At 45.8% G+C, this 12107-nt stretch overlaps 5 protein-coding genes across 5 annotated transcripts in view; 1 reads left to right on the forward strand and 4 right to left on the reverse strand.

Annotated features, from left to right (window-relative positions):
• Positions 1 to 241, forward strand: part of BDV38DRAFT_17261 (uncharacterized protein) — a 4980-nt gene extending 4739 nt beyond the window's left edge. Inside the window, exon 3 of the mRNA XM_032051959.1 lies at positions 1 to 241. This exon is cut by the window's left edge and continues 4 nt beyond it. Within this exon, the coding sequence (XP_031907574.1) occupies positions 1 to 113 (113 nt within the window). The 3' untranslated portion in view covers positions 114 to 241.
• Positions 242 to 1113: 872 nt separating this feature from the next.
• Positions 1114 to 3381, reverse strand: BDV38DRAFT_290076 (putative protein kinase; the record flags this gene model as incomplete). The annotated part of the gene is made up of 7 exons (XM_032061397.1): positions 1114 to 2007; positions 2065 to 2305; positions 2356 to 2613; positions 2654 to 2676; positions 2737 to 2845; positions 2885 to 3081; positions 3147 to 3381. 7 exons carry the CDS (start codon positions 3379 to 3381, stop codon positions 1817 to 1819), a joined length of 1254 nt encoding a protein of 417 aa, XP_031907575.1. The 3' UTR covers positions 1114 to 1816.
• A 2129-nt stretch (positions 3382 to 5510) lies between these two features.
• On the reverse strand, positions 5511 to 7558 carry BDV38DRAFT_290080 (GMC family oxidoreductase). Its single transcript, XM_032061398.1, has one exon. The coding sequence runs from the start codon at positions 7379 to 7381 to the stop codon at positions 5639 to 5641; it is 1743 nt and encodes a 580-aa protein (XP_031907576.1). The 5' UTR covers positions 7382 to 7558; the 3' UTR covers positions 5511 to 5638.
• Positions 7559 to 9554: 1996 nt separating this feature from the next.
• Positions 9555 to 11436, reverse strand: BDV38DRAFT_264206 (uncharacterized protein; the record flags this gene model as incomplete). Its single annotated transcript, XM_032056259.1, has 2 exons — positions 10107 to 11436; positions 9555 to 10058 (listed from the first exon to the last, which is right to left on the reverse strand). Coding segments are annotated over exons 1-2 (1145 nt in total), but the record flags the coding sequence as incomplete, so codon positions are not given.
• Positions 10999 to 11394, reverse strand: BDV38DRAFT_275880 (uncharacterized protein; the record flags this gene model as incomplete). Its single annotated transcript, XM_032058103.1, has 1 exon — positions 10999 to 11394. One exon carries the CDS (start codon positions 11392 to 11394, stop codon positions 10999 to 11001), a length of 396 nt encoding a protein of 131 aa, XP_031907578.1.
• Positions 11437 to 12107: the final 671 nt, after the last annotated feature.

Raw genomic sequence — 12107 nt, forward strand, 5'->3', positions numbered from 1 at the left:
CCTTCTCACCAGACGGCCAGATACTGGCCTCAGGCTCTCGTGATAGAACTGTCCGGCTATGGGATACTAAGTCCGGCAAACAACTCCAGGTCCTCAAGGGCCTTGCAATTTAGGTCAATTCTGTGGCCTCCTCTCCAGAGGGTCAGATACTGGCCCCAGGCTCCTATGATAGAACCGTCCGGCTGTGAGATGTCAAGTCCACTAAGCAATTCCAGTCCCTTGGTACAAACGCTGCTGTCAGAACTATCAGTTTCTCTACGCACGGCCCATGCCTAGAGACCGACATTGGTTCCCTCGATGTCCAGCCCTTTAGGAGTAATTGCCAATCAATTCAACATGTGTCCTACACCAGAGTATCCGTATCCTCACTAGGTGACTGGGTGATTCTTGAAGGTGTCAAAGTACTCTGGCTCCCGCATGAGTACTGCCAACCGACTTGCTCGGCTTCTACAGATGGAGCTCTTGCTCTCGGGTATGATGATGGGTGGGTTTGCATGTTGAGCTTTCGTAAGGACATTCACCTGAATGTTGAGGGCCTTCATTGCTCCTAACTAACCTACTGTATTTATTTTCCAATCTCTTTTAAAAAGGGGGTCGGGGGTCACTGAGTACTTGCGCAGCGGAGCGAAGCGTAGCAAGCAATATACGAGACTGCTCAATCGGATCTGCATTCTGATTGGTTCACAGTATTGGGTTCTGATTGGGCGAGAATTCATGAGTTACGTCATTCCTGTTTTGTCCTTATATAATCATTTCAAGCCTACGTGCCATCATCTAGGAACTTGTCGCATCGATCTCTTTGCTCCTTAGACAAAAGCTTGTGTTTGTCTGTGCTACATAGCTGCTTTTACCTGATCTTTGGGTAGCGAAGCTGGAAGATTTTATTCTCGAAGTTAACCAAGCTTGAAAAGTTGCTATCTCAAATACTCTAGAATAAGGCCCTCGTCCACGAGCAAGACATACATAGGTACCTCAGAAATCAATTGGGAAAATGGTGTGTAGAGGCATTTGAAACATACGGCTCAAAGTTTGGTAGGATGACGGATGTGATTTACGAAGTTACTGACTTTCATTTCCAGGGAAATGGTGTCGTTTCTATTATCCGCAAGGGCAGACAAGCTCTCCTCATGATGAATCTACTTTCCGAATGATCGAACAACTGTGTGACGATCCGGATCTTCTTGAGAAGTGGGAGTTGGTTCCTTTCCCCAGTCCAATTCATTCGAACTAGATTATGTGTACATTATCGATCAGGGTGCGGAAAATTGGTAAGCTAGTCTCGCCCAACAAGAAGCCAACCATCTTAAGCCATATTGTAGTTGATATCCTACTTCTTTTCGGATTTACTATGGCTTTCCCGGCAGTCAAACAACAAGACTAGAAGGGTAATGAGAGGAGAAACTCGTCAGACGTAATACTTGTTGACTTTGGAATAGCTTCAAGTCACGATATTGAGCATTCGGAAGTTTATTGTTCCGCTTCACCTCTTTGAACTTCCCACAGACCGAATTAGTTCGACGACTTGCATTGAAAGAGCTCTTTAGTAACATAATATTCGAATCTCCCTTCAGCAGCAAGTTATGTTCATTTGAGTCACAAAAGCGTTTAGAACCATGACCCTGATGAAAGTGTGATTGATGTCTTGGATCCAATTTTAAGGTATAATGCTATTACTTTCCGATCAAAGCAGATAAGATGACAATATTAGATGTCATTCAAAAACAATTACGTTTACGCCTCCACCGGTCATGATGGCACCGCCAAACTGGGATCAACCACGATTCCGACTCATTCCGCTAGCAAACTCTCGCAGAAATCAGGCGCTTGTTTGCTTTGGTTGAAGAAAAGGATGCTTCACCAGTTCACCTGCCGTTTTCCTCGCATCTGGATGCCAGACAAGCATTCCCTTGACGAGATCCAGAAATGCTTCCCTCTCCTCTCCCTCAAGGAAGGAAACTGTGTCGCCTAGTTTCCGGTCGGGGATCATATTTTCGTAGAGAAAGTGACCTAGGATGTTTCGTAAGCCTGGGAATAACTTATTGGGGAAAGGAAACCCAGTAATACCATTATTGTCAAAGAATGGCCCGCAAAAGTACTCCTCCGCGGTCTCGCATACTCTGCCGTCTTCTCGTTTAACAGATTCGGGCCACGAGTACTCTCGCATATATTGATACCTTTCTATGACATCAGGGGGAGGTGGACCAAGTAAGGCTATCATTTCGGCGATGTGTATTTTAGCATCGTAGTGACCTTGTCGATTATAGATATGCCGAAATAGTTCTTTGCCTTCGATCATATCCCACAGCTGGTCTGGTATTAGTGGATGCAACAACTTTAAAGAACAATGGGACACACCAGAACACCAAAGTTCCAAACATCCGCAGGCATTTGCCATCCATTACCTAGTACTACCTCTGGCGCCCGATAGTAATCTGGCTGAATAGGCCACACGCCCCAGTCATCGTCTTTCTCAAGTCTGGTTGCCAAGCCAAAGTCGACAAGCTGTGGTATACTTCTCAGGCTTTTGAGAGGCCCAAAGTCATTACGGGACTGATACACTGGTCGTCCCGTCGAATCAATTTTGAAAGCCATCGGTTTTTTCAAGTTGAGAATCTATGAAATCAGCAAGCACGGTTGGGTCCTCGAGCGTGACCATGATATTTTCAAGCTTTAGATCTAGGCAGCCGCCTGAGCTCAGTATCACCGACGGGAAGCAAGGCCAAGGATTGAATTTACCTGCATGAACTATCCTACATTCTTTGTGAAGATATTCAAGCCCCGTAAGAAGAGCACGAATGTATGTTTTAATAAGGGGCAGTGGCAACTTTTTATCGTCAAAGCGCCGCTAATACATTGACAATGGCTCCCTCATAGGCGGATATACAAGACACGAATAAGAACCTTCTGGACCTTTGACTTTAAACGAGTCTAGTAAAGTCCTAATAAGTGAACGGCCGCGATGTGATGGGTTTGCTGTGGAAATGTACTCTTCAACCTTGCGCTCATGATCAGCGGAACTTGCATTGTTATTAATGATTTTCAGTGCCAAGACGAGCTCTGACCCTTTGATATGCCTGTATACTTGTTAGAGATAGAGAAAGCTTCGAAGAGAACAGCAATTATTGAAGGCTACACTTGCAAATCACGCGCGAGCCATACTGTTGAAGACACACCCCAGCCAACCTTGACCAGGGTTTGGTAACGATCGGCGAATATCTCTCCAGGCTTCGCTGGGTAGAAATACTTGGAATCGTATACTGGAGAGATCTCTTCATCAACGAGTATGCCAGGCGGTAAAGGTGACCCGGGAGAAGGCATGGGAAACGGTTTCTTGCGAAGAAAGGTAGACAAACGAGAAATAAATGGCCTTATAGCGCTCATTGCATAGCTACTCTCCGTAAGCTGGCGGAAGAATATGATATCAATAGTATTGGAAGAAGAAGGTCAAGAAGCCTGAGTAAGGGCTGGTAAACCTTGGCACGGCACTGGGATGTGACTATTCCCGATACAGTCTAGTGAGAAGCAAGCTATCAGCCAATGAGATCATCGGATGCTTCCGATCAAGACAGCGAAGTAGACAACCATACCTTGTCAAAAGCCACAACTGTGCTGCATAGAGAGGGCAAGGCCTTTGGGAGAGACGAGTGAAGCTAACAGATGCCTCAGTAAATCTGTCGGAGTACCTGCCTCATCGTACAACTTTTGACACCCAACAATAATAGCATGTCGAAATGGCTTCAGTCACGCTTCAGTTTGTCAAAAGAACTTATTGGTGATGCCCGAGAAGGGCTCTTCTGCTTCGGTACAGTCCAACAGCGCGTAGGTGACTAATGATTCTTTGCATTGCTACTAGTGGGTACCATTGATCAATCAGGCACTGCCCCAACTTTGGCGCCGTGGTGGAAGCTAACTTCGCACCGAGTAAGTGTCTGCCTGCAACACTGACTGTTTCAGCCTCTAGCTGAGCTTCAACTATAACCGTGTAGAGCGCGAATTATATCCTATTGTTTTCAGTTTTACTGGACGGCTGAATCCTGAAATTCATGGAGATGGATGGGTGGGGAAGGCGGCAATGCAACCGATGTAATCGGCAGTCTGGTTGGATGCACCAACATGTATCCATATAATATAACGAGAGTATGCATCAATTACTGCGTATACCCCGATTCCCAATATTGTAGCTTACAATATCCATCAACAGACCAGAGGTAGTTTGGACCTGGGATCATATATGCTCCTTTATACTGTTGAGTGTCTATACGACATGTAACATCTAAAGAATATAATTTCCGAATTGTAGCAAACAGACGATCCCTATTAGTATAGTCAGTACTAATTACTTAATATCGCTGCAATAAAAGAAATTTAGCTATACCGTGCAACATTAAGCCCATACATCTGAAAATATGAATAGAGATGACCACGTTCTAGACCTTCAATATCACCCTTATCTAACTCCTTTTGAATGGCTTCAAAAAGAGCTCCATCAGCTTCTTCCCGATTTGATAGATTGACCCTTCTTTCCAAGCCCGTCTTTCGGTGCAGATAGCTAAGATTTCAGGAAGTAATCGGGCAATCCTCCTTTTGTAAAATATTAATAATCTCTTTATCAGAAAAACCAAAGTTGTAGTATAATCCAGCTACCCGGGCACGAAGCTCAGGGGTGTCCTGTAGAAAGTTACGCCGACCTTTTCCCCATTCAAGAAGCCGCCGTCGAATTGCTTTCTCTGTTACTTTTACCTGATAAGTTTCCCAGAGATATTCCACTATGGAATCTGCAGATATATCATCTTGAAATTGAGATATAATAATCCCCGTATATCGCGATAGATCAATAGCCCTAGGCATTCTGAACAATGGCCTTGAAACAGATTTAGAAGCAGAATTTGATAAAATTTTGAGGTCTGTTAGTCATAATTAAATTTAAATTAAATGTGATTTAATCGGTAAGCGGGCCGCGCACCCCACGCTTCTTCAACGCGCCGTAATTTCTTAGGTGATTCAAACACCAGAACGGACGGCCTGGCTAACTCCATAGCAGAAGCGCTGACGCTCGCCGGAACGTACCGCTCGCTGTCAAGAATACGCCAATCATTCTACGGAGTCATGGTCAATCTCTGAAGGTCAAGGCTGCTCCCGAGATGTCAACTCTAGCACAACTATGACAAGGTCAGAATAATCGTTTTTCAAGAGTCCCTTCTTGCTAAAATAATACTACATTATATGCAAGAGATAATCTGGGAGTGTAAGTCTATCGAAGCCATACCTAGTGAAATCGGAAGGAAACCAAAAGTGCTTCAGGATACATATGGAAACTTAGTATTTACTATTTGACAGGTTGCCGATGCCTAGTACAAAGCTATGGCAAAAGCGGATTGCAACTAGGCTCCTATTTCTTGGAAGTTTGGTTAATTTCGGAATCCAAAAATACAATGATACTGCTTAACATTATCTAGGTTTAAATTTGTCGGAGGTTTGAACGGATACCCCCAAGAAATTATCTGATTCTCACAACAACATGCATGAAGATCAATGTAGAACAAGGCATTAAATCATAACTCTGGATCGCATTGAACATTGCAAAATTCTGCTTCCATGCACTTAACTACATGGGTCATTCAAAAGACTGTTCACCAGCCTAACGGTACAGGTCTCCATGATCACGCTTGATAGCGTCGGCACCTTTCTCAGCCACCATGTAAACCGAGTTTTGAATACGGCAATCCGGAATAACAGGGATGACAGAAGCATCAATAACACGGAGGTTCTTTATTCCGTGGACCTTCAGATTGGGATCCACTACACCTTGCTGGACGTTCTTGGACAGACGGGCAGTACCACAGGGGTGGAAGGAGGTCTGAGAACGATCCAAGACGGTCCTCTTCATGGCTTCATCGTCGTCTAGCGGCATCTCCCAAGGATACTCGTCCTCGACGATATCCTTGAACCCGTCACCATTCTTGAGAACATCGTAGGCGAATCGGATTCCTTCGCGAATGGCAATAATGTCAAGGTCATTATTGAAATAATTCAGATTAATATTGGCCTGCTGGAGGGGATCGGCGCTGTTCAGTGTAACCTCACCACCCTCAGAAACGGGACGAACCAGATCCACCATAACTGTCATATAGCTGCCTTTCTTAGGGTGTGGAAAGTGCCACTGGAAGGCACTACCAAACAGAGGGATGAAGTCAAGCTCAAAATGGGGTTGGCCATATGGACAGAAGGGATCGAGGCCATCATTCGCAGCCTTTGCCTCGCGGTACTCAGGGGACTTCTCCAAGTACTTGTCGATGCGAGGGAAACCGATCAACTCGAGGAAGGGCGATCCCATAGGACCAGCATGACCCTTGGAATAAGCTGACAAAACCTGATTCTGCAGAGGACCCTTGCGCAAAACATGGTTATCCATCGAGAAACTATCCTTCAGACGAAGCGCGAAGGGGACACCGGGGTGATCCAACAGGTGCTGGCCGACATGGCGTGAGTCGACAATCACAGGGATATTATGCTTAGCTAGCTCGGGAGCTGGCCCAATACCACTAAGCATTAGGAGCTTGGGTGTTTCAAAAACACCCTGAGAGACGATCACTTCACGGGTGGCATAAAAGCTCAGTTCCTGTCCAGTACCTGTGATCACCGTCACACCCTTAGCAGTGCGATCCGCATCGTCAATAATGAGGCGCTTTGAGTACACCTCGGGAAGGATGGTAATGTTCTGCTTATCCGCGACGGCAAGGAAGCTACCCGAGCGACGGCCCTTATAGATCGTGTTGACACTGTGTACCAGGCCATGCATCTCACCATCAAAGATATTCTCGGTGACGGGCTGGCCGGTAGATTTCCAGGCTCTGGTCAGGAGGTCACGGAAACCCTTCATCTCAGGGATGAGATCGGCATGAGCAATCGGGATGGGACCACCGCTTCCGATCTTCTTGAGTTCCGGTGGGTACAAGCCCGCATCATCGTGGTAAGTCACACTCTTCCGAAGGTAGGGAACAAGAGGATCCCACGTCCACTCCTTCCCGCCGTACTCTTCCCACATATCGAAAGTACCCTTCGAACCAGGCACCCAGGAGAAATAGTTCAGGGATGAACTGCCGCCCAGGGCCTTTCCACGGGTGTTGGGTTTCTCGATACGCTCATAGTCGTCACGCTTCACCATAGTGGTCTTGTAAGCCCAGTCGTATTGGCTGCCACGGATCTCCATGGCGAGGCCGGGAGTCCGGATCTCCTCATTATCCTTGGAGCTGCCAATACCGGCTTCGACCACCAGAATTCTGGCATTGGGGTTTTCCGCAAGGCGGCAGGCAACAATATTACCTGCAGTGCCGCCGCCAACAACAATGAAGTCAAAGCGAGCACCGTCCTGAAGCGTCATGATGATGGGTAAAGTGAATTGAGCAGATTTGAAAATGAACTGATATAATGAATGAGTGAGAGTAGAGATCTCATCACATCTCAATGGGCGTTTTTATACCTGAGCATGGAGCTACTACCCCTCAATTCCAGCGCGGATTGTCCAGATTCCGCTCCATTTTCACATAACGTCATAGACATGTGTGGAGATCATGGATATGAGAGGAGCTGGTAGTCGATGAATTCCTATGACGAACTTCCAGCCGTGGGGTATAAGAATAAGGAACTACTAGGAGACCAAAGGTTGATAGGGTTAGTCTAGATTGGGTAAGAGTACATCTCCAATCACGTCCACTCCCGTCCATGTTCGAGTCGCGGTGGGGCCGGTGGGGCGATCATTCACAGATAAGATCGTTGGTGGATTCTTAAATCCGAGCTTAAGCGGTGGCACGGAGGACGAGAACGCCTGCAATTGGGCGGTTCTGAGCCGGAGACCGGATGCTATAGTAACAACGATGGTTGTTGTCGTCCACGAACCCCGCCAATAGTTTTCGACCACAACGACCCTCGGTCAGCCCTCCTTAGCCGTCCTATACTAAGAACTATAATCCTTATGTCACTGATACACAGAGAATAATATGGCTAATTACCTAGTGTGTTTTGTGATAACTCTAACAATCCCCGTCTGCGTTAATAGGCGTTTCCGATTGGTCTCGACTAAGCTCGTGATGACGAAAACAAGAACAATAACATAGTCGATGGCAGATCTACTAATAAACTAATACTTCCAAAGATACATTATATTGATATTGCCAGGAGTGCGACGTGGATATCTTCTCAACGATTCAAGGAAGATGTAATGGCAAAAATGTGAAAAAGAAAATAAAAAATAAAAAAAAAAAGATCGGACAAGCGCCGGTTGATCTCTTTGGAAGGAGTAGCGAAAGCCCCGCATAAGATGGTCTAGACAAACAGCTTGCGCTTCGGCCCCTCCATGCTGTCTGTTCATTGGGGGAGTCCATGCTTGCCTCTGATGTAAACTAGTACGGCTGAGATTAGTTGCAGTTAGACTACATTCCGGAAGCGAAAAGCCTTGCCGGAGGTGGGCCGATCTTACTAGGTGTCTCTGTCCATGTTACCTAAGTGTCTGCATATGTGGGGTAATAGTAGGAAAGATATGGAGGGACATTTGGAAAGGCCTTCTACAGCATTTCAAAGAGCAGGTGTAGTGGCGGTGGAAGAGAAGGAATCAAAATTTTGAAAAAGGGGCTATGAATGTATAGGTGATGCATGATATGATATACATAGAAAGTTACAAGTAAGCATGAAGATGCAGAGATCACAGTCCAGGGCGGAATAGTAAAATAAAAGCATACGTACTAAGAGTGGGGCAATCACAGAGGGGACCTTGCAGATGAAGTTGAAGCTCCAGCCTTTTGGCCCGTTTACTTTTCCCTTCCACTCACATCGTTCCGCGTTCGTTCCAGGACAAAACGAAACTATTCTGTATCAAACCAGTACTGTATGTATCTAAATCAATAGTGCTCTATATCAGGACACCGGCCACCTAGGGTACGGCAGCCTAAGTCTACAAACCGGTCAAAATGAGAAATCTTGGCGTTTTTCACTCGGCCACGCACGCAGTGTCTACGAGGAAGGCCTCAGGTAGTCAGAGTTCAGCCCAGGACTACATACACTGGTAGCTTAACTAGGCTTTCTAGGTAGATAGATAATGGATATTCCTGAGCCTATACTTCCAGAAGGAGTTGAGCCGTTTCATCTAAAGCATCTAAAGATCTGATCTGAATAACTACATAATTCCCACACAATACAGCGGGATATGAAAAGTTGAAAACTATGCTTTGATTGCCTTATATAACTACCATGTTAAAAAGATTATCCTACTACGTAGAAGCCTCCGAAATTTAATATGTCAGTATCGAAGGTAACCAAATCACTCACCATGCATTGGGTATTATTGGGAAAGGGTCCTCTTGCCCAGGAGGCAAATGAGGTCAAAGGTAAAAAGGGAACTTCCCAGTAGTAGACACTTGCGTTAGGTGTGCTAGGCTTTAATACGTCGAAGGATCCTATGCTGCACTTATCCCTGCATCTGTATCTGTTACGGTATGATTGAATGTTGATGGCGAGTGTGCTGATATATCCGAGACAGGTTTCAACAAAAATGCAAGAGGTGAGTCTGTACTTGTACTACTCACTTGTCTCTGCCGCCCTAGAATTCCTCTGATTCACACTCAATGTTTTATTGTCCAGTGGCTGAAGGTCTAGTCTAGAACCGAAACTCCTAGTCAAACTTTGCTTGTCCTTTGGTTTGTATGTCCCAGATCAATAGTCGTAATTTCTGTTGTAGCGCCCAGAAATCCTGTCCATCCCAACGAATATTGGACACAGCCTTCCGGGTTTGATGCTGATCTGTAATCCCCCATCCTATACCACTTGAAGCAACGCTTGCCATTTGCTGAGAGTCCATTGTATCCTTACATGCCTCCAACATAACAAGGAAGTTCAAATAATCTTGTTTCGTTATAGATTCATTACTGAAAACAAAGTTAAACTTCGCCTGTAAAGCCAGTACCCGGAGACTGGACCCAAGATGCGGTAGGGTATAAAAGTTTCCCCCAAAGGTGAGAGAGTGCTCAGGTGTGAAGACTGCATGTGGACATCCAGGTGGCATGATTCTGGCCAGGATTAGTAGATGATGGTGTATTTGGGGTGGGGACAGCTACAGTAGATCTCCAGGCATAATATCTATCTTCACCCAGCCGTCAGAATATGTCTCTGGGATCGAGCTTCCAAATGTTGCAAGAATCTCGTAGGTTTTAGTGGTCAGCTTGCGAGGTAGGTACCAAGTCTTACAGCCGGAGATGCCAATAATATATGTTAGCTGTCCCGCAGTATCCACATGGAGAGGCGATATCGAGTGTCTGCTGGATAGGAGAAAGAATTCATGGTCTGCATAGTCCAGCAGAGCACTTAAAGGGTTGCCCTTCCCAACTGATCCCTTCTGTCGTCGCAGTGCCAAGCGAAGAAGATCAACTTTGTTTACATGTATTGGGACACGGGAGAGGATTTGGTTGCGAATATCTAGGAAGTTTAACGGGGGCCGAGTTTCTGGCAGCGCCTCAAAATGGTGGACAATATCATCCATAGATAGTTTGTAGTTCGTAACCTTTTCAGCATAGTTATGAACTTCTAGAAATTCGATATCCAACTGGCGAAGCTCTTGAAGGAAGTCTGAAATCGAACTCGGTATGCCATGAAGAGGATACTGCTGAGCAAAGTTCCGCCAGAGTATAGGTTTCTCAAATGGTTGCATAAGGAGACCGTTCAATTGCTCATCGCTCATCACTGGCGTGATGCTGGCTTCATCGGGTTGGCACATGGCATCAATAGCATGGAGGAATCTCCATTTCTCTTGAATCTTTTTGTCTGTTTTGTTGTTGATTGGAATTGTAGCAAGGCTGAATGTATCCAGTTGCATTGGAAATGCTATGAAAATTAGTAGATAGAGTAGAAGAATAGTGCAGTCCACATACAATTTATCTTTGGTACATTTCTCTGGCTGACCTTTCTCCCGATTTCTTGCCCTTCTATAGGTGTTTAGCTTGGTCCAGCACCCTAGTCTTGTGTCGTACCCCGAATTATTCTGTCCCTTTGCTCGTCAAGTCCTTCTAATATAGCACGAGCCCTTCCTTCTAGGTGTCCAGGGATAGGATGGATATCCTTCCAATCCGCTATCCTCCTAATGCATTCATCAAAATCCTTGAGCCGTGCTATATGGGAGAATGTCAGGCTGGTAGCCACCAAGATCCAGATATAAGGACTTAATTGCCGAATGGCTTGGAGTCGACGACTAACTACATTATGCTCTCTCTTACTAGATGGGTTGTAGGTATGGAAATAGGTTTGTCGTATAAAGAGATCATGCGTATGTAGTAGCTGGAGCTTATCTTTACCGAAACTAGTTCGCTGCCGACCTAATAAATCACAGACATCATATTGTTTAAATTTCATATTGAAAAAGCTTTGGTGCAGTAGAAGTGTGCAGAGGCAGAACCTTGTCGGGAAGTGATGCCAAGTAGTGGAAAGTTTGTGGGAAGTGATGGAAGGTTGTCGGAAAGTGCTGGAAAGTCGGCGGAAAGTTAGATATCAGTCAGGTGATTTATCACTCGGTGGCACGTGACGTGCTTATTCGTGCGAGCAGGCGAACGACCCATGCCAACGCACTTGATAACTAGTATATCGGTTCTAGGGGTTGACTTGTTTGCTCTTGTGGCCAGCGAGGATGCTTTTGCCGTTAATAATGCTTGTGATCTCGGTGACGGTGCATTCCATCTCCGCAAGGGCAGCTTTCAAGAGTTTCCTCTCTTCTGAGCCGGACCCATCAGACAGCTTGCAGAGCACAGTACGTTAGAACTAGTCCGCACCCATAGTTTCTCCCTTCGGGGAAGGGGCAAGGTGGGATATGCCTCACCAGCGTTCGCTGGCTCTGAATACTGTACCGCTGGCATTTTGGAGTGTAGATGCGACGTAGTTGAGAACTTGAGATAATACCCGAATGACAATGAATGGTACTAAAGGTGGACAACAAGATGATGCTAGTGCTATTTATCGTCTCGAAAGATAAGCCAACGGCTTCTCGGTCCGGCATTTGAGATGTTGCTTGTAGAGTTTCGAGAAGCAATCCCAATCCGTCTCGCCAGCTGATGAGCAACTAATCTTTGAGT

This window comes from Aspergillus pseudotamarii (assembly GCF_009193445.1).
Source record: "Aspergillus pseudotamarii strain CBS 117625 unplaced genomic scaffold BDV38scaffold_107, whole genome shotgun sequence".
NCBI classification, from domain to species: Eukaryota; Fungi; Ascomycota; class Eurotiomycetes; order Eurotiales; family Aspergillaceae; genus Aspergillus; species Aspergillus pseudotamarii.